Source organism: Pelobates fuscus, chromosome 7 (assembly GCF_036172605.1).
Source record: "Pelobates fuscus isolate aPelFus1 chromosome 7, aPelFus1.pri, whole genome shotgun sequence".
In the NCBI taxonomy this organism is placed as follows: Eukaryota; Metazoa; Chordata; class Amphibia; order Anura; family Pelobatidae; genus Pelobates; species Pelobates fuscus.
Window position 1 is genome coordinate 169,232,958 of NC_086323.1, and position 27,752 is coordinate 169,260,709.

At 43.7% G+C, this 27,752-nt stretch overlaps 1 protein-coding gene across 1 annotated transcript in view; it reads left to right on the plus strand.

Moving 5' to 3' along the window:
• Positions 1 to 7,347: 7,347 nt before the first annotated feature.
• CACNA1D (calcium voltage-gated channel subunit alpha1 D) overlaps positions 7,348 to 27,752 on the plus strand; it is a 319,738-nt gene continuing 299,333 nt past the window's right edge. Inside the window, exon 1 of the mRNA XM_063426916.1 lies at positions 7,348 to 7,473. Coding sequence (XP_063282986.1) covers positions 7,446 to 7,473 — 28 coding nt within the window. The 5' untranslated portion in view covers positions 7,348 to 7,445. The remainder of the gene's footprint in view (positions 7,474 to 27,752) is intronic.

A 27,752-nucleotide genomic window follows, 5' to 3' on the forward strand; every position in this document is an offset into this window, starting at 1 on the left:
AACAAAAATGATTTAAAGGGACTCTCCTCTCCAGTGCCACGAAAACAATCAGTTTTCCTGGCACTGCAGGTCCCCTCTCCCACCCACCTCCCATCCCCGGTTGCTGAAGGGGTGAAAACCCCTTCAGTCACTTACCAGAGGCAGCGACATGTCCCACGTCGCTGCTTCTTCCTCCACCGCCACTCCTTCCCTTCATTACGTCAGCCGGCGGGGGAGACTGATCCCACCCGCCAGCTGGGGAGACCTAATGCACATGTGCGGCAATGCCGTGCATGCGCATTAGACCTCTCCATAGGAAAGCATTGAAAATGCTTTTCAATGCTTTCCTATGGGGATGTTAGCGACGCTGGAGGTCCTCACACAGCGTGAGGACATCCAGCGATGCTATAGCACCAGGAAGTGCCCTCTAGTGGCTGTCTAGTAGACAGCCAGTAGGGGAGGACTTAACCCTGCAAGGTAATTATTACAGTTTATGAAAACTCCAATAATTACAGTTGCAGGGTTAAGGGTAGTGGGAGTTGGCACCCAGACCACTCCAATGGGCAGAAGTGGTCTGGGTGCGTGGAGTGTCCCTTTAACTCTTAGATGGCAATAAATAGAACAGTGAGACTTCAGGTGCATGATCTAGACACAAAAACTGCTTTATTAAGCTAAAGTTGCTTTGGTCCATTAAATGTACTGAACTTGATTTAGTGAATGTTATTTGCAATAGATAGCCTTGGAAATTGTTTTTATATCCAATTATATTTGTAGGCACACATATAAAACTCTAGACTTAGCATTTCAAAACAATATAAAAGGGTGTTTGCTTTAACTGCCTGGTACATGGCCAAGGTACTTCTAGGAGACCCCCCTCCCTCATGCTGATGCAAGTTGTAGCAATTCCATGAATTTGTCCGGTCCTCTTTACTTCCCTGATGTCCTTCTTTTCTAGGATCTCAACACATTTTATATGTTTAATTGCATAGTAAACCTTAAACCACATTAATAAATCTCACAGTAATGGATCTTCAAACTAAAATAAATGTGTTTAGAAATACTTTGTTCTTCTTCTAATTTGTTTTCCATTTTTAGATTTGACATTGCATAAATGCCTACAAGTAGAACATGAAGTCATCTGACGTTTTCAAATAGCCCCTACCAAGGCCACACTTCCTAAAATGAATTGGTCTCTTTTCAGCCTTTGAAATGTGAGGAAGTATGAATTTCGTAGCGCTGTACAATGGGTGGACTAACAGACACGCATTTGCAACAAGACGAGTTGGACGCACAGGAACGGAAGTTGTTGAGGGCCCTGCTCAAATGAGCTTACATTCTAGACAAGACATTATGGTGGGCGTAGTATTCCTTTCATTGTACCAGAGACAACATAAACAGGGGAGACAGTGGGTTAAATGAGAGGATGGACTTTTTAAAAAAGTGTTATTATAAAAGCTGGCACCTCTTCCTGGATAATTAGGGAAGAACGAACACTTTAATAGAAACTGATCGAGACAGGAGCAGATACAGAAGGGAAACCACAGTCAGAATGACACGAGAGGGAAACCCTGAACAAACAGAAAATTTAATGAGAAAATGCATACAGAGTTGGAGCCGGTGTTTATCTTGACAGTTTGACACATACACATTTTTATATCCATTTAAAACACAGTTGCAAGATATGCAGTGTTATTTACGAAACTCTTTACTGTAGTGAATATAATCCAGATGGCAAAACTGAGCCAAAAATAGTCACGCTGTGACTATAGCTGACTATAACTCAGTATAAAATGTTTGCCAGATTACAATTTGGATACCAGTTAAGTACAATTTGGAATTTAGTGAATAGCTCTGAGTTAAAGTTGACACGTTGGCTAATCACCCCCTGTTTCTGCCCTCGCAAAAAGAGTATTTCATAAAGCTAACATTTTTATGAAGTACTCATTTTGGCTGTGTTGTAATTTCACTGAAATACAGTGATTGAATACAGTCAAGAGATATATAGAGACACAGTAGAGTAGTAGGGACTATTTTGTCTCCGTATTTTTCCTACGCCTGACACTTCCAGACATTGTCAATCTCCCAGTGCTGTGTGTGTGTGTGAAGGGTGTAGTGTGTGTGGATGAAGGGTGTAGTTAGTGTGTGTGTGTGGGTGTGTTTGATGTCCAGTTGGGGGAAAATTGGTGTGTGTGTGTGTGTGTGTGTGTGTGAAAGGTACAGTGTGTGTATGTCTGTGAAGAGTGCAGTGTGTGAAGGGTGTAGTTAGTTTGTGTGTGTTTGGTGTGCAGTGGGGAGAGAGGGGTGCAGTGTGTGTTTGAGGGGTGCAGTGTGAGCAGGGCGGCGCATCCATAAGGCGGCACAGGTGGCCGCTTTAGGGTGCACCGGCTCTGGTTGCGCAAGATTTAATTGACCGGCAGGAGGGAAGGGCTCCCTCCTGCCAGGCCGCCTTCTGGACCCCTGGCGTGGCGTGCGGCAGTTGTGAGATCAGAGGCGGCGAGGGAGCTCTAATCTCCCCGCTCTGCTCCCTCGCGTACCATTTGCCGATGGCCAGGGGAGGGCTGGCAGCCTTAGGCCTGGGGGACAAAACCAGTCAAGTGGCCCATTGCGCCACCAAATCAGTTCACTATCCATGCCCACCTTTTTCTAGTTTTATAACGGATATTGATGTTATGCTAATCAGTAGCTCTTTGCCATACCCGCTCCTTCACGGCTCTGACTTTCAATGTTGTCAGAGCACAGGCTGAGAATCTCTGAGCCTGTGCTCTGACTCACTAACTGAGCGCCGGAACCACGAGGGAGAGGATATGATCTGACTGCACCTACTGCTGGTGCGCACCAGTGGACCACCAGCGAATCGTTTAAATTAAATATGCTGGTGTACCCAACTTGTGAGCTGTGTTGGCCGCCGGGCGCCTCTGTTGTCATGGCACCCTGCGTGACCGCACAGCTTGCCCACCCCAACGGCTGGCCCTGCTGACACACACTGATGTTACTACTTAGACATCCCTCAATATTAATACAGAGATGAGAGTAAACACCAATAAACTGTGGAAACAGAGATGATCCCCCCAAATTTATAAAGGTTTGCTTAGAGGATTTATTCAAGATTAAATCATGCCTCCTCCTCTCTCCCCCATGCGCTGCTCTGTAGGCTGGGAGGAAGTGAAGAGTAATCACAGTCTCCCAGCACAACGCCACCTGTGGCTGCATGGGGAACAGCTGTTTAATGTAATGCTTGCAGGACGGCCAGCTGCCGCAGAACCTCTTTGTTTCCGTCTCTGCAAAGGGCTCCAGGCACTGCTTGTTGTGAGTGTGAGCCACTGTAAATTAGGGGCAGAGGGCACTTGCACTGCGGTCAAGACGGGTCTGGGCAGGAGGAGAGTGCAGTGCAATCAGTGCACTCCCCTCCTGTGGGTCACCAGTAGACTGGTGCACCTGCCCAGGATCAGAGCCGGTGCAAGGATTTTTGCCACCCTAGACAAAATATAAATTTGCCGCCCCCCCCCCATGTGACATCACAATGCCCCACCCATATGATCTGCCATATGAACTAACGCCAGTGCTGCACACAGTGTGTGTTTACATTAAAAAGCCTGCAGGGACCAGCTATAGACACCAGAACCACTTCATTAAGCTATAGTGTCCCTTTAATGTGAGGTAAATTATAGATTAGTGTCACTAATAATATACTAGATTGCCTACTTACAATTAGATGAGGAGGATGATGGGCTGCAGTTTGGCTCCACTGGTCTGGTGTAGAACAGGACCTCTGGAGGCTGTTTGCAACTGTGGTCACAAAATTCAACGTTCTGGGAGAATTGGAAGCAGCTCCATTTTTTGGGGGCCTCTTACACAGCTCAAGGTCTGGGCCCCAGTGCCTGACGGTGAGTATGCCCATAAGGCCCACTCATAAGTCCACTTATATGTTCCACCCACCCATGAGCTCGCTCACAGGGAGTGGAGTGTGTAGGGGATGTGTTATGTGTTATCTAATATGTGTGCTTATGGTATGTAGTGTATAGGGATACCAGTTCGTGCAGGTGATGCAGTGTGTTTGTGTGTAGTGGAAGCAGTGTCTATTTGTGTATAAGGGATGTATTATGTGTTTCTGGTTGTGTGTGAGGGATGCATTGTGTGAATCTGTGTTTGTATGCATAAGGGATGCAAGGTGTGTGTCTGTATGTGTGTGCATTGAGTGTAAGAGATGCATTGTGTTTCTGTGTGTATGTAAGAAAAACAGTGTGTGTGTTTGCATGTGTGTGTAAGGGTTTGCATTGTATGTTTCTGTGTATGTGTGCAAATGATGCATTGTCTTTGTGTGTAAGGGTTGCATTGTGTGTGTGTGTGTAATGGATGCATTGTGTGTTTCTCTGTGTGTAAGGGAAGCATGTTCAGTTTCTGTGTATGTATAGGGATGCATTGTGTGTTTCTGTGTATGTATAGGGATGCATTGTGTGTGTGTGTGTGTGTGTGTGTGCGCGTAGTGTTAAAGAGCTCCCTGTCTTGCCCCCTGTCCTATAGAGCTGTCCCTTCTGTCCCTTAGAGCTCTCCCCTGCCCCTTAGTGGTCTCTCCTCTCCCCCACCCTCCCATAGCGGTCTCTTCTCACACTCACCCACCCTCCCTGTGCTCTTCTCATCCCCCCTCCACCCTCCCTGTGTTCTTCTCACTCCTCCCTCTGTGTGTTCTCACCCCCCGTGTTCTTCTTACCCCCCCTTCTCCCTGTGTTCTTCTTACTCCCCCCCTTGTTCTTCTTACCTCTTTCTTCTTATTACTCCCCCCTTCTTCTTACCCCCCTTCTTCTTCTTAACCCTCCTACTTCTTCTTACCCTCTCTTCTTCTTCTTACCCCCTTCTTCTTCTTACCCCTTCCTTCTTCTTCTTACCCCATTCTTCTTCTTACCCCATTCTTCTTCTTACCCCCGTTCTTCTTACCCCCTTCTTCTTCTTACCCCCCCTCTTCTTCTTACTCCCCCCTCTTCTTCTTACTCCCCCTTCTTCTTCTTACCCCCTCTTCTTCTTACCCCCTTCTTCTAATTACTCCCCACTCTTCTTACTCCCCCCTCCCCTCTTCTTACTCCCCCCTCCCCTCTTCTTACTCCCCCCTTATTCTTACTTAGGTTAGAGCTCCCTCGCCGCCTCTGATCTCACCACTGCCGCACGCCGCCCAGCAGCCCCACTGGACCCCAGGGACAGTTCCACGCCAGCTCTCCAGGTAGGGAGGCTGGGTGGAAAATGTTTTTTTTATAAAAATAATAATGAGTGTATGTGTGAGTGAGTGTGTCTGTGAGTGTGTGTATGTGTGAGTGTGTGTATGAGTGTGTATATGTGTGAGTGAGTGTATCTGTCTGAGTAATTTTATGAGTGTGTGAATATGAGTGTATGTGTGTGCAGAGTGTATATGTGAGTGTATGAGTGTGTCTGTCAGTGTGTGTTTGTGAGTGTCTGTCAAATCAGTGAGAGTATGTTTGTCATTGAGCCTGTGTGTGACTATCAGTGTGCCTGTCAATGAGTGTCAATCAGTGTGTGTCTGTCAGTGTGTGTGTGTGTGTCAATGAATCAGTGAGTGTCAGATAAGTGAGTCTGTGTTTGTCAGTGACGTCTGTGTGTTTGTCATTGAATGTGTGTGATTGTCAATGTGTATACACCACTGAGTGTAGCGTGGCGGAGCGGAGCACGGTACAGGAGCTTCTGTTTCCTGTACCCGGCCAGACTGACTGGAGGTGCTCACTGAGAGAGCAATCCCTGTCAGTCTGGCCGGGTACAGAAAACTAAAGCTCCTGTAGGGGATCTGCTCTGCTCAGCAACGCTACAAGAGGTACACCAGGAAGGGGAGTGTGACCACTAAGGGGGTAGGAGGTGCACTAAGGGACAGGGAGGGGAGAGAAACACCGAGGGACAGGAAAAAGAGGGGGAGGGGAGGACACTAAGGGACAGGGAAGGGAGGGGACCACTCATGGCCGGGGAGGGGAGAGGGGCTGGTTAAGAGGCACATAGGTGAAGATGTTGTTGTTTTTTTTTTTTGGGGGGGGGGGGGAGGGTGGAAAAATGTATCTTCGCCTATGTACCTAAAAATCCTTGCAGTGTGGGGGTGAGATTGGAGCATTGCCATGGTAACTGCAGCAATGCTCTGACCTTGCGAGAGGAACCCAGTGGAGCTGCATGATAGAACTCTCCAGGCCATGGGTCTTCCCTGCCGGCCTCGTCCTATGGCCATAGCGGCCCACCGAGTGTTTGCCCGATGACCAGTCCGGGCCTGCACAGAGGGGTATATTTATAAAATCCTACACACATATTAACATATTAACCCTTAATAGAGAGCACATAGGGTGGGCAGCAGCAATGTAATACAATCACTGTGTGATAAAAAAACAAATAGAAGCAAACAAAATAATCAGAGAACGTGCCTTTCAGCTGAAGGAAGCTAGGGTAATTGTTCGTGTAGGACTCACCTAAGAGGTTAACCTTGAAGAGGAGAAGTGAGTGTACACTTTAGTGGCATTGTAGTGATGCTAAAAAAGTCTTGTTTAGATGTGCATAGAGATTTGGGATAGTGTGCAAGTAACTGTCTTTTTTTTTATTTCTATGTATTGGGGTTGATGTGTACTATAGCCATTGCTGTTGCCCAGTAGTAGTGGGAGTGTACGTGCAGGGCTTAATTGTGTATGCCAGTACCATGTATGTGCTCAATTGCCTGCACACTTTGAGAAAAAGCAATCTTCATAACATTCCCCACGAGAAACGTTTTGTCATAATAAATCTCCCCTCTGGTCTCTGTATATGGACTATAAACTGAAATAAAGGCAATGCCTTTAAAGTCTGGGGGCATTCTAGGTTACTGTATGTCTAATAGTTATATCAAAATAATAAAAATATATTTTAAATAAAAGAACATGTAAAACCTGTAAATGCATACAATATTTATTTATTTAGCTATCCATAAGCAGCAATCTTGTGCCAGGTATGGATCTCTTTTCTCAAATAAATGTTATTATATACAAAAAAGCTGAACTTGGTGCTAACTCCCATCACACAGTGATCCCAGCCTGGACCCAGTGCAGCCCATGAATGATGCTCCATTGAGGAGAGTGGGACCAGGTAACACTAAGCAGGGAGAGAGCATCTCAGGGACACAGCCAATTATGGATGGAACGCTGACACTGCAGCCAATCAGAAAGCAGCAGAGGTTTATCCCAGCCAATCGCAGGAGGGATGAGGACCCCCCTTGCTGCCCCGCCCTCGCTCAGTGAGGAGTCACGTGCTCCGGGGAGGAGGGGGTTAATCCACGTGGTCCCGCCCCCTCCAAGCTGGTTAACCCTTTGCCCGCCGGGAGCCAGCGGCTGGAGACTGGAGCGGTTGCCATGAGAACGACGGGCGCCCGGATGTGAGCGAGATGCCGGCCGGAGCTGGCGGTGAGATGGGGGGCGGCTAGGGGAGCCTGCTGCGTGACACCGGGACCGGCTGCCGGCATGGAGGGGCAGGAGGAGCGGGGAGGAGGTGAGAGACCGATACAATGCCCGGTAATGGCCAGCCCGAGCCTCGGGGACACTGACACTGACACCCGGGATCACACTGACACCCGGTATGAGACACACTGACACCCAATATCACACACTTACACCCAGCACTGACACTGACACACAGTGCATCACACTGACACCCGGGATCACACTGACTCCCGGGATCACACTGACACCCGGGATCACACTGACACCCGGTATGAGACACACTGACACCCAGCCCAGCACTGACACTGACACACAGTGCATCACACTGATACCCGGGACACACACAGACACTGACCGGGTCACTGACATATCCAGGGACAGCACATAGCCCTCACTGCCCGGACCAAGACACACCAAACAGCCATAACCTACAGCTATAACCCCGACACTGATACACCCTGAGACCATGGCACCGTCCGTGAGAGAAACACCGACACAATGGCATCCAGAGACCACTACATCCATAGAGAGAGAGAGCCCGACATCCAGAGACTGACCCCATTCATCCCTATAGACAGCTTCTGCATCCTGTGACCCCGACTCCCGTGAATCCAGCCCCTCAACATCTGAGCATCAACCTGAGACCTCCATTATATTGACAGCCAGGGCACCCCTACAGCCAGGGACCCCGAAATCCTAATAGCGACAAACCCCAAAGAGCAAAGCACCCCCAACCTACTGATAGCAGGACACCCCCATAGACAGGGACCCCCAATACAATCACTCTAGGACACCCCTATAGACCGGGACCCCCAATACAATCACTCTAAGACACCCCCATAGACAGGGAACCCCAACACAGTCACTCTAGGACACCCCCACAGCCAAGGGCTCTTAACATACCGACAAGAACACACCCCCTTAGACAGAGACCCACATAACACTGATAGCAGGGCACCCCCAGAGCCACTGAGCTCAAACCCACTGATCACTCCATCCCTGCCCCACAGGCTGGGGAACACTGAAAGCAAAAACAAACCTGTCAATGTGGACCCCCAAAACACCATGCCAGTGTGGGACCCTCAACGCACTGCCAGTCAATGCTATGTCTTTCAAACTGTACCAGGGGCAATTGTCGCTGTTATTTCAGGGACCACCCATTATGCACATAACACTATAGGAGCCTAAAATGTTACTGCCATCTCCCCCTTTGGACTATAGTCTATTGGTATTATTTAGTCTACACTATCTATGAGAAAGAGGAAAGTATTAACTGTCCCTTTCCACAAATTTCATTTTCTGGGGTACTCCATTCAGAGCATTTCCTGTTTATGTGTAGATCATTTCTTATAGGAGATAAATCAGTTAAATTACATTATGATGACCATATTAGGCCACACTTTAACCCTTCCATAAAATGTCTGCCCTACATATTATGCCATTAAGCTATCATTTTATGCTATTACATCATCTGCCATTTCTCCCTTATCCTGGGCATCTCAGATCTTTGGGAAGTGCATTTCATACCAATGTTCTGTTGCTTCTAGATTGGCTGAGCATCATAGGATATGTAGTAGATGAACAACCAGGGTGCAAAAGCTAGCCATCACCATAGTTGCTTCCATTTCAGCCAGACCTGCTTGTTTACAAACCCACTGTGGCTATGAGATCTTTAATATATTATGTTTAATGGATTGTGTGTTTTATGTGCTGCAACCTTCTCCATAATGTCAAATGTAGACAAGTGTATTATTGGTTTTAGCAAAGGTGTATAGAGTATTTTATTAGAACTGTTTGTTTCCAATGCTCCCCCCACGTCCCTCGTCCCCCTTATATTGTATAGACCAGCATTTTTTTATTTCTCTCCTCATACAGTCGTTAGTTCCCCCTGGTGTGTGCTATACTCTGTAGTGTATATGTCGAGTTTTTCCTTGTGTGGTATAGGGGATTCAATAAATGTGTAAGGTCTCTAGACTCCTGATGCACAATACTCTCTGGGGATAGAGAGCTTTTGTGTTTGTATGAAGGGATTAAGAGATGTATAATTCACTCTCCTGGATTTCCTCATAGAAAGAGGGCTATGACCACAGCATTATGTTTAAGGGTTACTATACCCTGAGCTATCGTAGTATCGTAGTTCATCCTTTGCACTTATCTTGCATTTCTAAAACTAAATCTATTTTTGGAAAATAATGGAGGTTTTTTGTTTTCTGTGTCTTATAAGCAAAGATCCATTGTAGCTAGTCAATGGCTGAGATTTTACTGAGATGCCATTTCTTTTATTTTTTTCTTTATATTTATCGATAACCTAATGCCTCTAAAGTTTAAATGTTATGACTTCTATCTCTCCCACCCCCCCAACACACTTCAACCTCTGGTAATACCTCACACAGGATTAATATCTTGTAGAGGATTACACAGTTTTCTTTGTTATGGAGCTGCGTTGAGGCAGTGTTGATAGTGAACAGGACACATCCATAGATGAAATAAATCCTTTGTCGTTTATTCATTAACCTGGAGGTTCTGGAGAAGGATATTGCAAATGTTCAGTCAAATGTGAAAAATATCTAAATTGAACATTTTCACAGTTATGCAATTTTAGCCTAAAATCTGTATTTCCCTCGTCAAGCAGTCTCAGTTTATCCACTTGCAACACTGGCCAGATTTTGTTTTGATTGGTTTGTTCACCTTTTTCTCCCTGAGTGCCATAAGGTTGAGTTATGCAATATTTATTTAGCTCTTAATATGGCAGAAAGTTGATCAACTCTTTGGAAAGAAAGACACATGTTGTTCATCCTTCTGACATTCAGAGGGTTAAGAGCTTAATGGCCGCACACTGTTGTAATCCGTTGTCCTTCCGTGCCTCTTGTAACATGGGAAACGAAGCTGATGTTTACATCTTTTTGGGCTCCGTATATTTTCTTCCATTGAAATGTTTATTTTATCTATAGGTATAAATTCCTTAGCCTCTTCTGACACGAATCATTGTTTAAAAATGTCAGATCCTGTCCAGCTGTAGTGTTTCTGATTGTGACACTGGTACTTAGTACTTAAAACTATTTGTAAGCCCTGTCATATATGTATGTGTATTATATATAATAAATTCATGTAATGTATTATTATATATAATAACCGGGGAGATCTGTTTTAATCCGCTTGTTAGGAGCTAGATCGTTTCCATGTCAGGTACTTAAAAATTGGGCAGATTATTTAATCTGTGGGTAAAATTGCTTATTATTTATTTTTATTTTTTTAGGTTCTAGGGCTATGGGTATTTTTTTTTTTTTTTTCAAATCATACAGTACATTCAAAGGTCCAGAAGATCTTGGTCTGGGCAGACTCTCTGTCTCTGGATAAATGTTAAAATAATCACGGTCAAATAGACAGCTTTATAGTCACAGACTGAATAAGCATCAAGGTGAATGGATTGATTCTCAGATCAAAGAGGCTAATTCTATGGACTTTGGAGCGGGTAAATTGTCATGGTCACACTTTCTGGAGTAGTATTCTTCATATTGTACACCAATTGCGGAATACTTGGGTTATATTTTACAAGCAGTGGTTATCAAACTTGCTGCCTCTTGAAGAGATGTCCTGAGGACTAAACAAGTCTGCTTTATGTAATCATACTATTTTATCATCTAATTAAATACCCCAAAGCGTGGTGACAGGAAGGATTACCAATCAAAGATAAATCACAGTGATCTAGTATGTGCAAATCTGTTCATGATTTCACCAGGTAATATATACAAAGCGGTACATTGTGCTAATGAATTGTTGGCAAATGTATAGATTAAACGGTGATCATACGACAAATTAGCATTCAGATACACAGAAACCGTAGCATAACGTATGCTGCTGGTGTCATAGTCCTGAACATTACATTATCACCTACTTTTCTGTACTCTGATTAATGATTCTGCAAAGTGTGCAATGTAACTGAACCATATTTAACTCCCTGGTGGGCTTTTACTTTTAATACTGATCATTTGTAACCTTCGATAATAGTCTCCAGTGATCTGTCTAGTGGGAGGTCTGCGCTGGGCCCAGGAGATGAATTTGATTTTATAAATGTCTACATATATAGATCAATACAGGACCTAACTATGCCTAAGAGGTATTATTGCAATACACATGTTTGTTGTCTTCTGACAAGAAAGCCTCAATGTAAATGTGTCCTTAAATGTTCATTTATGTTTTTAGTAGACAGACTTTAGATTTTCCAATAGGGCATGTAGACCCTGGTTTTTCAAACATGTAATACGCGTACATCAAGGGGTACCTGCACCAAAAGCAAGGGGTACACCAGGAGCAGATGGAGCTTCTAGCAAATTGAGTCAATAAAATTTTTTTACACTATCTTGTACATGATTCTCTACAAAATTTCAAATTGTAACATATGGGGGAGTTTTGATTTACTGCAGATAGAATTCACAAAACCACACTTTTGCTTGGTGACATATCCCGTTGTTGAATTTTGACTCCAATGAAGGGATAATGGGGTAGCCCGAGCAGTGTTGATACAATGTAGGTCTTCTTCAAGGTAGCTATTTACTGTGCAGGAATACCAAGTACCCAAGAAATTGAGGATTTGTTTTATTTATGTATTTTTCAAATACATAACAAAAATTAGGTTCTGTTTTCTGATTTAGTCTTCGATTTCCCCCCAAAGCTATATGTTTGAGTGCCAGTTTCCCTTGGGGGGTGTCAGTGTTTTCTGGGTGTAAATTTGTGCACTTGTGTGTCAGTGTCTTCCAGGGCCGGACTGGGACATAAATTCAGCCTGGGCAAATAAAGGCAGAGCAGCCCACTATGAGGGGCCATGATGGCCATTCCGGGCCTGGTGTCTTCTGTATGTAAATGTGTGTAAATGTGTGTGTCAATGTCTTCTGTGTTTAAAACTATTGTGTGTATTTTCATTCTGTGAAAATACTAAATAATAGTTCAGTACATAAAAGCATAGCTTCTGTTTTCAGATTTAGTCTTCTATTTGTCCCCAAAGCTATATGTTTGTGTGCCAGTTTCCCTTGTGTGTAAATGTGTGTGTCAGTGTCTTTTGTGTGCTTGTTTGTCAGTGTCTTCCGTGTGTAAATGGGTGTGCTTGTTTGTTAGTGTCTTCTGTGTGTAAATGTGTGTGTTTGTGTGTCAGTGTCCTCTGTGTGTAAACGTGTGTGTTTGTGTGTCAGTGTCCTCTGTGTGTAAACGTGTGTGTCAGTGTCTTCTATGTGAAACATTTGTGTGTATTTTCATTTTGTGCTTCAGAATAATAGTTCATACACTCCTCCTCACATACACAATATTCACATTGTCATATTTGTTTTAGAAATATTCTTTACTATCTATCAGGCCTGTTCATTTAAATATCAGTGTCTGCACGTTTCATTTGGAATTAAAATCTATAGAAATTACATTTTCGAGGCAGGGGTGCTTAGGAATGTTTTTAGACCTGCAGGGGTAATTATATGTAAAAGGTTGAGACACACTGATGTAGACAATTGGCGAGCAAGGCTGTGCAGGACAGTACAGGAGTCAAGGCAGCATTGCTGTGAATGTGTGCTAATCTGCATGACAATGTTTTAGTTTTGGCTTCACAAGTGTTCTGCTTGCAAGCGATCTATAATTCTCTGGCATTGACAGATACAGCTGTCTTTTTTTTATTATTTGGTTTGTTTGTATTATTGCAGTTATTGCAGGACCTGACAAATATGCTTGGAATCTAGGAACCAGCTAAAAAAGTTGGGATCCAGTTTTTTTTTGTTTTAAAACTCACAAAGTTTAATGTTCAATGACAAAAATACAATTCTTAAAGGGACACTATAGTCAACAGAGCCACTACAACTTAATGTAGTGGTTCTGGTGTCTATATCCTGTCCCTGTAGGCTTTTCGATGTAAACACTGCCTTTTCTGAGAAAAGGCAGTGTTTACATTGCTGCCTAGTAACACCTCTAGTGACAGTCACTCAGACGGCCCCTAGAAGCGATTTCTAGTCCATTGCTACATACTCCGCATGGAGATGGTGAATGTTCCTCATAGAGCCCATTGTACAGCACTATGAAATTTGCTAGCGCTATATAAATAATAATTCAATGCATCTCTATGAGGAGATGCTGATTGGCGCATGTTTTTGTTGTGCATGTGCAATAGCCTCCCAATGCATTCTATCGGAAAACATTGGCTTGGCTGAGATTATCAAGACCGATTATCTCAGCCATGGAAGAGGGGTCAGCCACGGCGAGACCACCATGACGTGGGGAAAAAAGTGAGAAAAAATATTTTTCCCATGCAATTGGAGGGGGCAGTAACCTAAACTGACACACTGACAGAGTCAACACACACATGCTGACAGACACACACACTCACTCAGAAACATACAATTTATCACACACTCACAAATATTTGTTTTGCTCTGCTCCATTGCGCGTTGTTTAGTGATGCTTGGCGGGAGTGATGTAATTTTCTGGCTCCCGGCAACACAGCAGGGCTCGCCAGGGAGCAGAGCAAGAACTGCAGGAAGATTCCTGCTCACTCATCGCCCGGCTCCACGCTAAATACTCTCCTGGCAGGCTGCCACTACGCTCACCCGGCCGGCCAATATAACAGATCTGGAAAAATATCGGAATTAAAGAATGTTTTGAATTTAAATATGTTTGCCTAAAATTTTCAATTCTACAGTCTATTCCCAATTAACTTTTAACACAAAATGAAACCGATTCTGGAATTTCCCTTTGTTGTCTGTTAAAAGTTGGTAATCTTTAATAGGTATACATAACCATGAACAAGAAAAATAATAAATGAAAAATATAATAATAAAATGCACACACTTAAATAAAGGGGAGAGGAGACTACCGAAGCTCGGGAAGCTAAGGAGGGAGCTAAGGCCTAGGGTTTAGAGAGGGTTAAATTCTTAAACCCAAGTGAATGCGTAAGCTATTAAGCATAGCATCAATATTCAGTAGGGAGGCAGCTTATGAGAAAGAATGCGTACCCCAGTAATAATTGCCAATACAGTATACTTAGCTCAATCTGACTACTGAGTGCAAATATATCCCCAGTGAAAAAAGGCCAAAATCTAGTGAGGAGACACTAAAGCTCCTAGAAGTGGCTACACTGGAGGATATCGCTAGTTCAGTGATAGATAGTTACTCAGATAGGCTGGAGTGTATATATAGGGCACACAGTTACTGCAGTTCTCCCTGCCTCTCCACAAAGCAACTGCCTTGAAAACACATGAGTATGGGCTACAATGGTCGCTAAAAGGGAAACACTGAGCCCCTAGAAATGGTTACAGTAGAGCTTATAGATACCTCATATAGTCTAGTATGAACAGGTAAATACCCAGTGAACCATAGCCCAGTACTGACAAAAGGCCACTAAGCCCCTAGTAATGGTTACGCTGGAGGGTTCTACTTGGATACCATAATGTATGACATACTGTCTTATGTATCCATAAAGCTCATGCTCTTAGAGTAGTCAGCTGGTAAAGGAAAACCCCATTAAGCCACAATAGGTGGCTAGAAAACGCTATATTGCACGTTGCTATTAGAGTCAGTGTAGCAAAATGCCTGGCACTGACTTATAAGAACAAAATAGTCGGTAGTGAGACAAAGGCAGTCAGCAGAATAGGCTACTATTTCCCTACCTAAAGCTCCATGCAGGCTTCTACTCCTCTCACCCTAGTAATACACCCCAAACAGTGAAAACGAAAATAATAAAGTGCTGTGTTCTAAAAATCCATTGCCTAACGCGTTTCGGCGCTATGAAGAGCGCCTTTCTCAAAGGCTATCAACGAGTTTACTGGGGTTTAAGTTTACTGGGGTTGAAAAGGTCACTGTGGGGAAAAGAGGAGGTGACCTTGATCTGATCCTTAAAAGAAGAGAATGCTATTGGATTCAGACACTAAACACCTTATCCCAAAATGGCCTCAATGAAGGCTTTACATTCACCCCCTTCATTGCATAATTACAGTCCTTCTTATCAATATATATTTGTTGTTTGCTATTCTAATTTTATCACATTACTAATATGTCATTTTCATGAACCAATGAGGAACCACTTAAGGATACTGTACATTGCAGCCCTTCATCAATTACTGTAATTACTATGCCTTTTGGGTCACCAGAATATGTTTTCCAAAAGGGTTCTCCCAACATATCTACAATTTAGCACGAGATGGGCAAATACCTTTAAATAGGTGCCCCTTCTCCGAAGTGTGCCCCAATAGTGTATAGTACACACTGTGGGTAATAGGTACTGCTGATTAAACCTATTATTCCCCCTGCATCTTGGATGATTTACAGACTGTATGTTCGGGTATGTAGAGGCAGGGGAGCTGATACCATGGAAACACAATACACAAAGCGTTCCGGCATCGGCACTTAGCCCCGCCCCATATCCTCCTTCCATCCGATTGGTGCGAACCCACGTGAGAGCTACCAATCGAAACGGCAGGCATGCATAATGACGTCACCGCCCATACTCGCAGATGATTGGCTCAAAAGATGCCGCGACTGGCATTTATACACGGACCCGTGGTTCATACCCTCGTTGATAGCCTTTGAGAAAGGCGCTCTTCATAGCGCCGAAACGCGTTAGGCAATGGATTTTTAGAACACAGCACTTTATTATTTTCGTTTTCACTGTTTGGGGTGTATTACTAGGGTGAGAGGAGTAGAAGCCTGCATGGAGCTTTAGTTAGGGAAATAGTAGCCTATTCTGCTGACTGCCTTTGTCTCACTACCGACTATTTTGTTCTTATAAGTCAGTGCCAGGCATTTTGCTACACTGACTCTAATAGCAACGTGCAATATAGCGTTTTCTAGCCACCTATTGTGGCTTAATGGGGTTTTCCTTTACCAGCTGACTACTCTAAGAGCATGAGCTTTATGGATACATAAGACAGTATGTCATACATTATGGTATCCAAGTAGAACCCTCCAGCGTAACCATTACTAGGGGCTTAGTGGCCTTTTGTCAGTACTGGGCTATGGTTCACTGGGTATTTACCTGTTCATACTAGACTATATGAGGCATCTATAAGCTCTACTGTAACCATTTCTAGGGGCTCAGTGTTTCCTTTTTAGCGACCATTGTAGCCCATACTCATGTGTTTTCAAGGCAGTTGCTTTGTGGCGAGGCAGGGAGAACTGCAGTAACTGTGTGCCCTATATATACACTCCAGCCTATCTGAGTAACTATCTATCACTGAACTAGCGATATCCTCCAGTGTAGCCACTTCTAGGAGCTTTAGTGTCTCCTCACTAGATTTTGGCCTTTTTTCACTGGGGATATATTTGCACTCAGTAGTCAGATTGAGCTAAGTATACTGTATTGGCAATTATTACTGGGGTACGCATTCTTTCTCATAAGCTGCCTCCCTACTGAATATTGATGCTAGGCTTAATAGCATACGCATTCACTTGGGTTTAAGAATTTAACCCTCTCTAAACCCTAGGCCTTAGCTCCCTCCTTAGCTTCCCGAGCTTCGGTAGTCTCCTCTCCCCTTTATTTAAGTGTGTGCATTTTATTATTATATTTTTCATTTATAATTTTTCTTGTTCATGGTTATGTATACCTATTAAAGATTACCAACTTTTAACAGACAACAGAGGTTTATATCTCACTGGTGTTTCCCGGACTTTTCGTCCGTGGGTTACACCTCTCTTTTTCTTTTGTACTAATATTAGGGTTATCCCCTTGTTGAGATAAAATCTGGACACACTGAATTTATCCCTTACTGAGGGCTACTTTCATTTTTTCTTTCTGGAATTTCCCTTTCCCTTCATCTTTAAGCTCTATGCTTAATTTCTCAATCAAAGTGGATCTATCACTTTTCAGTATTTCATAAGGATATATTCGAGTGGCAATGAAGGACAGCTTCAGCTAAGTAAACTTTGTTTTCTCCTGTACCGTGCGGCCCACGGACCAACACCAGAGCTCCTCACTTTCTTACAAAATATGCAAAGACCCCCCCCCCCCCAAAAGTGACAGATCCACTTTAAATTCCAATAAATTACATTAGACGTAATCTTGGTAGTGTAGGTTAAGTGAATGAGACAAGGCACCCATAAGGACAGACTAAGTGCCCACTCTGTGTCGTCATGTGCCACCTTCTCCATGTTTATGAGTTGAATGTATATGTAAACATGTGTGTGTCAGTGTTCTTTCTCTCTGTGTGTGTGTGTGTGTGTGTGTGTGTCAGTGTCCTGAAAATAAAAATGCATAATGAAAACACTACATTTATTTTTATTTTTACTTCAAGATGGATACACTGGTTAGGAGCACATGAATTGCTTAGCTGAGAGAATGGATACTTAAATCGTACTTGTAAGCTCTGAATCTAGTTAGATCAAGATGAACTCAATCGCATAATACAAAATGTGTAGACTTTGTTGGTTCATATGGTGATTAAAAAAACCTACATGGTAATACGGTATAAAATAAAAAATAGTAAAGAGAACTAAAACAAAAACATTCTCATGATACCAGGAGATTGGGTGCTGTCCTAGACCCTCCACTTTCTTACTTGGAAATTTTTATGTAAGTTAACCAGTGTTTCATTCATGATAATGTTCCCACAAGTCCCATATTTTTTTAAAGGTCTTGGTGGAGTTCCTAACCTGTAATGTTAATTTGTCCATTAGGTAGTCATCCCACATCGTTGCTATGACCAGGGAGATTGGAGACATTACAGAGTTCACCCACCTCTGAGGCAATGCCCTGTGGGCAGCTAAATAAATCATGTTTAATAGTTATTGGCCAGGGGTTCATGTCTAAAATCTTGGAACTCGGGTCTACTACTTTGTGACCAAGGCTTTTTATGACATCATAGCCCACTTTCACATTTTACAAATGCAACTTTTTCTTTCGGATTCAATAATACAAATAAGAAGACCTCACAGGTCACAGATGGACACACATATGCAAAAATACAAATACATACAGATACATAATGCACCATCATAGTCACGCACATAGACACATTCAGACAGATACATACAAATACACTGCTCAAAAAAAATAAAGGGAACACTTAAAGGACCACTCTAGGCACCCAGACCACTTCAGTTTAATGAAGTGGTCTGGGTGCCAGGTCCCTCTAGGACAGTGATGGCGAACCTTTTTGAGCCCGAGTGCCCAAACTGCAATACATGCCAACTTTTTTTCCCTCAAAGTGCCAACATCAGAGTCCATACAGATGTTCAAACAGCTACTAGATGCATACTTGCAAAGACAGAATATTCAAGGATATAATCTTTCAATGTAGGGTAATAACTGCTTGATTCAAGGATAAATATGACTGCCATTCTGGGGTCAAGAAGGAATTTTTTGTCCTAGCTTGTTGAAAAATTGTGCTTCAAACTGGTTTTTTTTTTTTTTTTTGCCTTTTGGATCAACAGCAAAAAACAGGTGTGAGGAAGGCTGAACTTGATGGACGCAAGTCTCTTTTCAGCTATCTAACTATGTAACTATGTAACATGGCAATTAAACCTGAATACTGAGGTTTACGTTTAGAAAAATCTACTCGTACAGTTAACAACTTTCTCTCACAACAGAGAGTTAAATTATACAGTTTTTAAATAATGATATAAATTAAGCTTCTTTTTATTAGTATCTCCAACAAATGCAATACATACACACAGACACATTCACACACCAACTGCTTAATACATACACACACCGACACACAGACAGACTGCTAAATACACACACACACAAACACTGAGTACACGCACGCTGCTGAGTACACACACACTGCTGAGTACACAGTCTGCTGAGTACACACACACACACTGCTGAGTACACACACACTGCTGAGTACACACACACTGCTGAGTACACACACACTGCTGAGTACACACACACTGCTGAGTACACACACACTGCTGAGTACACAGTCTGCTGAGTACACACACACACACACACTGCTGAGTACGCAGTCTGCTGAATACGCCCGCAGTCTGCTGAATACGCCCGCAGTCTGCTGAATACGCCCGCAGTCTGCTGAATACGCCCGCAGTCTGCTGAATACGCCCGCAGTCTGCTGAATACCCACGCAGTCTGCTGAATACGCCCGCAGTCTGCTGAATACCCACGCAGTCTGCTGAATACCCACGCAGTCTGCTGAATACCCACGCAGTCTGCTGAATACCCACGCAGTCTGCTGAATACCCACGCAGTCTGCTGAATACCCACGCAGTCTGATGAATACACACGCAGTCTGATGAATACACACGCAGTCTGATGAATACACACGCAGTCTGATGAATACACACACACACTGCTGAATAAATAAAGACTGCTGAACACACACACACATATACTGCATTGAGGGGTACAGTGTATGTGTTTGTGTGTAGTGCTGTGTGTGTGTGTGTGAGGGGTGCTGTGTGTGGGGGGATAGTGGTGGTGTGTGTTTGGGGGAAGGGGTGCTGTGTGTGTGGGCGGGTTAGGGGTGCTGTGTGTAGTGGGGATAGGGGTGCTGTGTGTAGTGGGGGGTTAGGGGTGTTGTGTGGGGGTAGGGGTGCTGTGTGTAAGGGAGTAGGGGTGCTGTGGGTAGGGGTGTAGGGGTGCTGTTTGTAGGGGTGCTGTGGGTAGGGGGGGTAGGGGTGCTGTGGGTAGGGGTGCTGTGGATAGGGGGTGTAGGGGTGTTGTGGTTAGAGGGGGAAGGGGTGTTGTGGGTAGAAGGGGAAGGGGAAGGGGTGCTGTGGGTAGGGGGGTAGGGGTGCTGGGGGTAGGGGTGCTGTTTGTAGGGGTGCTGTGGGTAGGGGGGTTAGGGGTGCTGTGTGTAGGGGTGCTGTGGGTAGGGGGGTAGGGGTGCTGTGTGCGGGGGTGCTGTGTGCAGGGGTGCTGTGGGTAGGGGGGTAGGGGTGCTGTGGGTAGGGGGGTAGGGGTGCTGTGGATGGGGGGGGAGTTAAAGATGCATTAATTGTGTTTAATTTTTTTTTTACATATTAAATATTTATTAAATCAGTTTCCCCCTCTTCCCTTCTTCTTACCTTTGGTGAAGGGGAGGGGGGGAACACAGCCATCCCTGGTGGTCCGGTGGTGGTATGCAGGACAGGAGGACAGGTCCTGCAGCTCTCCTGTCCTCCCGCGCGATGCTGTGTGGAGCTTTGCCATGGTAACTCGCGGCAACGCTCCACACAGCTCGAGGGAGGACAGGAGAGCTGCTTCCTCGATCCCTCCCCCCTGCTTCCGGTGCTCCCGACCCGGAAGCAGAGTAGGCGCCTGCCGTTTCGGGCAGGCAGGTGCCTACTCTGCATTGATGGCAAACCTATGGCCGCGTGCCCACAGAGAGGGCCTGGCGTGCCACCTGTGGCACGCGTGCCATAGGTTCGCCATCACTGCTATAGTGCCAGGAAAGTTTGTATTCCTGACACTATAGGTTCCCTATAAAGTGACTCATCTTTTTTTTATTTTATTGAGATATTTACTTTCATGACAGGTACAATGGTGTAAAAATATGCAGTATAGAGCATGTCATTTATGTCCACAGTAGAGATCATACCTCATTTCATTTTTTATTTTTGTTTATTTTTTTACACAGGGTGATAAACAACATGTTATGCATAGGTAATTAGTGGAAAAGGAAAAAAAACAAAACACTCACATACAAAACAAGAAATATTCAAGACTAGAGATGTCCCGAACAGTTCGCCGGAAACTGTTCGCCGGCGAACATAGCTTGCTCGCGGTCGCCGCGGCAGGCAAACATATGCGATGTTCGGTCCGCCCCCTATTCGTCTGGGAGGGAGGGTCTGCTGCTGACTGGCTGGAATGTGTCTGCTGACTGTGAGGTACAGGGTCAAAGTTTACTCAATGATGACTAATAGGGGGCGGACCGAACATCGCATATGTTCGCCCGCTGCGGCGACCACGAACAAGCTATGTTCGCCGGCGAACAGTTCCCGGCGAACTGTTCGGGACATCTCTATTCAAGATACATGCATGAAGTCTTAGCCTCGGCAGGTGGTCTAAGTGTGTCTATGGCGAAGTGTCCATCTTAGGGTTACATAGTGTGGGCCAAGCTAGTGCTGGCTAAATAGTTAGGTGTATGTTAGGTGTCTGTCATGTAATCAGAGTTTTTGCTGGGGCCAGAAAAGCCAGGAGCCGTCTGTCTGGCTGAATAAACAGAAGTTATTTTAGACAGAACTAATGCTCTACTACTGGCCAAGCCAATGTCTTTGAACAATGCCCTATACCAACCTTCTTCCCACAACGTGGTCGACCCTGGGTTTTTAGTGGCCCAAGAGGTGCTCATTCAGGATGAAGACCTTATGGTAAGTCTTCACAATCTCTATTCTTCCCTACTGATAGTAGGGGGCAGGCTCACACATTTTTTCCATGTATGGTACCTCATTTCATCAGATGCTTAGGTTCTTCACACTGTGAAAGGGTCTTGCGTAGACTTCCTTTCTCTACCTGTTTAATGTTCCCAATCGAGGGAAATAGTTTTTTTCCCGTAGAAATAAAAGAAATGATGCGCAAACAAGCCATCTTAGAGATTCCGGCCCATACCCTGGGTTACGTGAGCAACCTTTTCTTGGTTCCCAAAAATGGCAAATGTCAGTGCAGTGATAAATGGTTGTGAGGCATATTAGCACTTCCAAGATGGTCCGAGTGGCCCATGCTGTTAGGGCCACCCGATAGAAATTAATATCATCATCAGAGTGCGCCCGGTAACAATGCGACCTGGCCCCCTCTGATGATGTCAGATGCTTGGAGGAAGTGACTGCCCAGGAGCCGTGCGGGAGGAACGAGAGGGAGTCAGAGTAGGAACTCTGACTCTCATCAACCTGAGCCACTTATGAACATGAGCCACTGGATCCCAGGGAAGTCTCCCTCCTGCACCTTTAATTGGAGGGTGACTAAAATATTTTGTATGTGTGTGTATCTATGTATGTGTCTGTTTGTGTGTGTCTATGTTTGTGTCTGTATGTATCTGTGTGTCTGTGTATGTATCTGTGTGTCTGTATGTATGTGCCTGTCTGTAAGTATGTATGTGTGTATCTCTGCGTGTGTCTGTATGGGGTGGAGGGGGGGGCATGGATCAGTTTTGCACCTGGGCCCCATGGATTGTGTGTACGCCACTGCCCATAATGCTGGCAATCAATCATGGGAGGTGTAGTCCAAAACATCGGGAGTGCCGAAGGTTGCCTATGCCTGAGCTAGGTTATTGTTTAGTAGATATGCCCCCATTTAGCGCATTTCATCTGGGGCCTTATTGTTATATGGTCTTCCAAGTGACCTTACATAAATACAATGTTCTTAAACTTTTTCATTCATGTGGCGGACTGCTGGTCAGAGTTAATGAACTATTTAGTAAATCAGCTTGTTATTAAGTTATGTTTAATTTCTATTCCTTCGTTTCATTTAGCCTTACTTTGTTTCTTAACCGGGGGTTATTAATCTAAACTTGCATGAGAAACGGCCAAATTTAGAAATACATGTTAAGCTCAAATAGCCAAACTGCAGAAATTCTCAACTATGTTTTCCGTACGGCTATTTTTTAACCTAAAGTTTGAAATTCCTGATCATTCACACTTTGGTGCATAACCGTGTAAGAAGATTCTCTAGTGTTGCTAAAATAAGAAGATTCAAATACAAAAAGAGAAGTCCTGCGCTAAAGCAGCAAGGACTACAACACACATCAGCCCCAATATGTAGTAAAAACCAAAGAAAATAAAATGTTACTTGCGCTTTTTCCTTAATCCCTATGTATATTTAGACAAATGGAGGTCATTTAGTTGCTCCAATGGCCATTGGAGGGATGCCCGCCTGCCAACGTCAAGGCAGACCCCCCCTAAGCGGGTCCTAACACTGACCCTTCAGCCTGCTTCCTTGAGCTTCTGGCAAAGATATCTCTAATGAGACAGAAAGGGGTATTTTTTATATACACCCCTTTACTTATTAACCCTTAATAGGGAACACATGGGATGGGTAGCAGCATTGTAACCAGGCTGTGTGATACAAAGTAAATACAAATACAAAAAGAGAAGTCCTGCGCTAAAGCAGCAAGGACTACAACACACATCAGCCCCAATATGTAGTAAAAACCAAAGAAAATAAAATGTTACTTGCGCTTTTTCCTTAATCCCTATGTATATTTAGACAAATGGAGGTCATTTAGTTGCTCCAATGGCCATTGGAGGGATGCCCGCCTGCCAACGTCAAGGCAGACCCCCCCTAAGCGGGTCCTAACACTGACCCTTCAGCCTGCTTCCTTGAGCTTCTGGCAAAGATATCTCTAATGAGACAGAAAGGGGTATTTTTTATATACACCCCTTTACTTATTAACCCTTAATAGGGAACACATGGGATGGGTAGCAGCATTGTAACCAGGCTGTGTGATACAAAGTAAATACAAATACAAAAAGAGAAGTCCTGCGCTAAAGCAGCAAGGACTACAACACACATCAGCCCCAATATGTAGTAAAAACCAAAGAAAATAAAATGTTACTTGCGCTTTTTCCTTAATCCCTATGTATATTTAGACAAATGGAGGTCATTTAGTTGCTCCAATGGCCATTGGAGGGATGCCCGCCTGCCAACGTCAAGGCAGACCCCCCCTAAGCGGGTCCTAACACTGACCCTTCAGCCTGCTTCCTTGAGCTTCTGGCAAAGATATCTCTAATGAGACAGAAAGGGGTATTTTTTATATACACCCCTTTACTTATTAACCCTTAATAGGGAACACATGGGATGGGTAGCAGCATTGTAACCAGGCTGTGTGATACAAAGTAAATACAAATACAAAAAGAGAAGTCCTGCGCTAAAGCAGCAAGGACTACAACACACATCAGCCCCAATATGTAGTAAAAACCAAAGAAAATAAAATGTTACTTGCGCTTTTTCCTTAATCCCTATGTATATTTAGACAAATGGAGGTCATTTAGTTGCTCCAATGGCCATTGGAGGGATGCCCGCCTGCCAACGTCAAGGCAGACCCCCCCTAAGCGGGTCCTAACACTGACCCTTCAGCCTGCTTCCTTGAGCTTCTGGCAAAGATATCTCTAATGAGACAGAAAGGGGTATTTTTTATATACACCCCTTTACTTATTAACCCTTAATAGGGAACACATGGGATGGGTAGCAGCATTGTAACCAGGCTGTGTGATACAAAGTAAATACAAATACAAAAAGAGAAGTCCTGCGCTAAAGCAGCAAGGACTACAACACACATCAGCCCCAATATGTAGTAAAAACCAAAGAAAATAAAATGTTACTTGCGCTTTTTCCTTAATCCCTATGTATATTTAGACAAATGGAGGTCATTTAGTTGCTCCAATGGCCATTGGAGGGATGCCCGCCTGCCAACGTCAAGGCAGACCCCCCCTAAGCGGGTCCTAACACTGACCCTTCAGCCTGCTTCCTTGAGCTTCTGGCAAAGATATCTCTAATGAGACAGAAAGGGGTATTTTTTATATACACCCCTTTACTTATTAACCCTTAATAGGGAACACATGGGATGGGTAGCAGCATTGTAACCAGGCTGTGTGATACAAAGTAAATACAAATACAAAAAGAGAAGTCCTGCGCTAAAGCAGCAAGGACTACAACACACATCAGCCCCAATATGTAGTAAAAACCAAAGAAAATAAAATGTTACTTGCACTTTTTCCTTAATCCCTATGTATATTTAGACAAATGGAGGTCATTTAGTTGCTCCAATGGCCATTGGAGGGATGCCCGCCTGCCAACGTCAAGGCAGACCCCCCCTAAGCGGGTCCTAACACTGACCCTTCAGCCTGCTTCCTTGAGCTTCTGGCAAAGATATCTCTAATGAGACAGAAAGGGGTATTTTTTATATACACCCCTTTACTTATTAACCCTTAATAGGGAACACATGGGATGGGTAGCAGCATTGTAACCAGGCTGTGTGATACAAAGTAAATACAAATACAAAAAGAGAAGTCCTGCGCTAAAGCAGCAAGGACTACAACACACATCAGCCCCAATATGTAGTAAAAACCAAAGAAAATAAAATGTTACTTGCGCTTTTTCCTTAATCCCTATGTATATTTAGACAAATGGAGGTCATTTAGTTGCTCCAATGGCCATTGGAGGGATGCCCGCCTGCCAACGTCAAGGCAGACCCCCCCTAAGCGGGTCCTAACACTGACCCTTCAGCCTGCTTCCTTGAGCTTCTGGCAAAGATATCTCTAATGAGACAGAAAGGGGTATTTTTTATATACACCCCTTTACTTATTAACCCTTAATAGGGAACACATGGGATGGGTAGCAGCATTGTAACCAGGCTGTGTGATACAAAGTAAATACAAATACAAAAAGAGAAGTCCTGCGCTAAAGCAGCAAGGACTACAACACACATCAGCCCCAATATGTAGTAAAAACCAAAGAAAATAAAATGTTACTTGCGCTTTTTCCTTAATCCCTATGTATATTTAGACAAATGGAGGTCATTTAGTTGCTCCAATGGCCATTGGAGGGATGCCCGCCTTCCAACGTCAAGGCAGACCCCCCCTAAGCGGGTCCTAACACTGACCCTTCAGCCTGCTTCCTTGAGCTTCTGGCAAAGATATCTCTAATGAGACAGAAAGGGGTATTTTTTATATACACCCCTTTACTTATTAACCCTTAATAGGGAACACATGGGATGGGTAGCAGCATTGTAACCAGGCTGTGTGATACAAAGTAAATACAAATACAAAAAGAGAAGTCCTGCGCTAAAGCAGCAAGGACTACAACACACATCAGCCCCAATATGTAGTAAAAACCAAAGAAAATAAAATGTTACTTGCGCTTTTTCCTTAATCCCTATGTATATTTAGACAAATGGAGGTCATTTAGTTGCTCCAATGGCCATTGGAGGGATGCCCGCCTGCCAACGTCAAGGCAGACCCCCCCTAAGCGGGTCCTAACACTGACCCTTCAGCCTGCTTCCTTGAGCTTCTGGCAAAGATATCTCTAATGAGACAGAAAGGGGTATTTTTTATATACACCCCTTTACTTATTAACCCTTAATAGGGAACACATGGGATGGGTAGCAGCATTGTAACCAGGCTGTGTGATACAAAGTAAATACAAATACAAAAAGAGAAGTCCTGCGCTAAAGCAGCAAGGACTACAACACACATCAGCCCCAATATGTAGTAAAAACCAAAGAAAATAAAATGTTACTTGCGCTTTTTCCTTAATCCCTATGTATATTTAGACAAATGGAGGTCATTTAGTTGCTCCAATGGCCATTGGAGGGATGCCCGCCTGCCTCCATTTGTCTAAATATACATAGGGATTAAGGAAAAAGCGCAAGTAACATTTTATTTTCTTTGGTTTTTACTACATATTGGGGCTGATGTGTGTTGTAGTCCTTGCTGCTTTAGCGCAGGACTTCTCTTTTTGTATTTGTATTTACTTTGTATCACACAGCCTGGTTACAATGCTGCTACCCATCCCATGTGTTCCCTATTAAGGGTTAATAAGTAAAGGGGTGTATATAAAAAATACCCCTTTCTGTCTCATTAGAGATATCTTTGCCAGAAGCTCAAGGAAGCAGGCTGAAGGGTCAGTGTTAGGACCCGCTTAGGGGGGGTCTGCCTTGACGTTGGCAGGCGGGCATCCCTCCAATGGCCATTGGAGCAACTAAATGACCTCCATTTGTCTAAATATACATAGGGATTAAGGAAAAAATAAGAAGATTGTTCTCTAGTGTTGCTAAAATTTAAATTGATGTGCTCCTTAAATTTTTGTATTTAGTTTTTATAAATCTATTTTTATTTTAGTGTCGTTGAAATCAAAATCTTAAAGCTATTAGTTGGTTAAATCCACCGCGAAGTGTCCCTTTAAGACGGAGGAAAGCGTTGCAGCGGTTCATGCTGTGAAAGTACATAATATTAAATTATTCATCCTTTCTGACATGTTACATCAGAGAAGTGCCTCAGGAGCTTGCTACATGCTTGTCTACTTGAGTAGGGATGTATGCTAGTCTTTGACTTTGTCACAGATGAAATTTTAATTTAATAGTAAATTAAAAGAACAGATCTGATTAAATTCTGAGATTTACTAACTAATGACTGCTTTGGTTTTAAAGCTGTACAAGTTCAATGTAACCTGCACGAGAAATCAGAGCTAATTTTCTCTTGACCTGCATTTACGGACGTGGTTTATTTTTCCATTGCTTCATGCTATGATAATGAGATTTACATTCATGTATGAAGTTGACCAGTGCTGGAGAAACATATTTATAATTTCTGAGGAAAAGTAAGATTTATAGGTGCCTGAATGGGTGCATCCATAGATATCTTTTTTTTTTTTTTTTTGAATTTTTTATTTTTGCAGTGCATATTATGGACACAAACTGGCTTGAG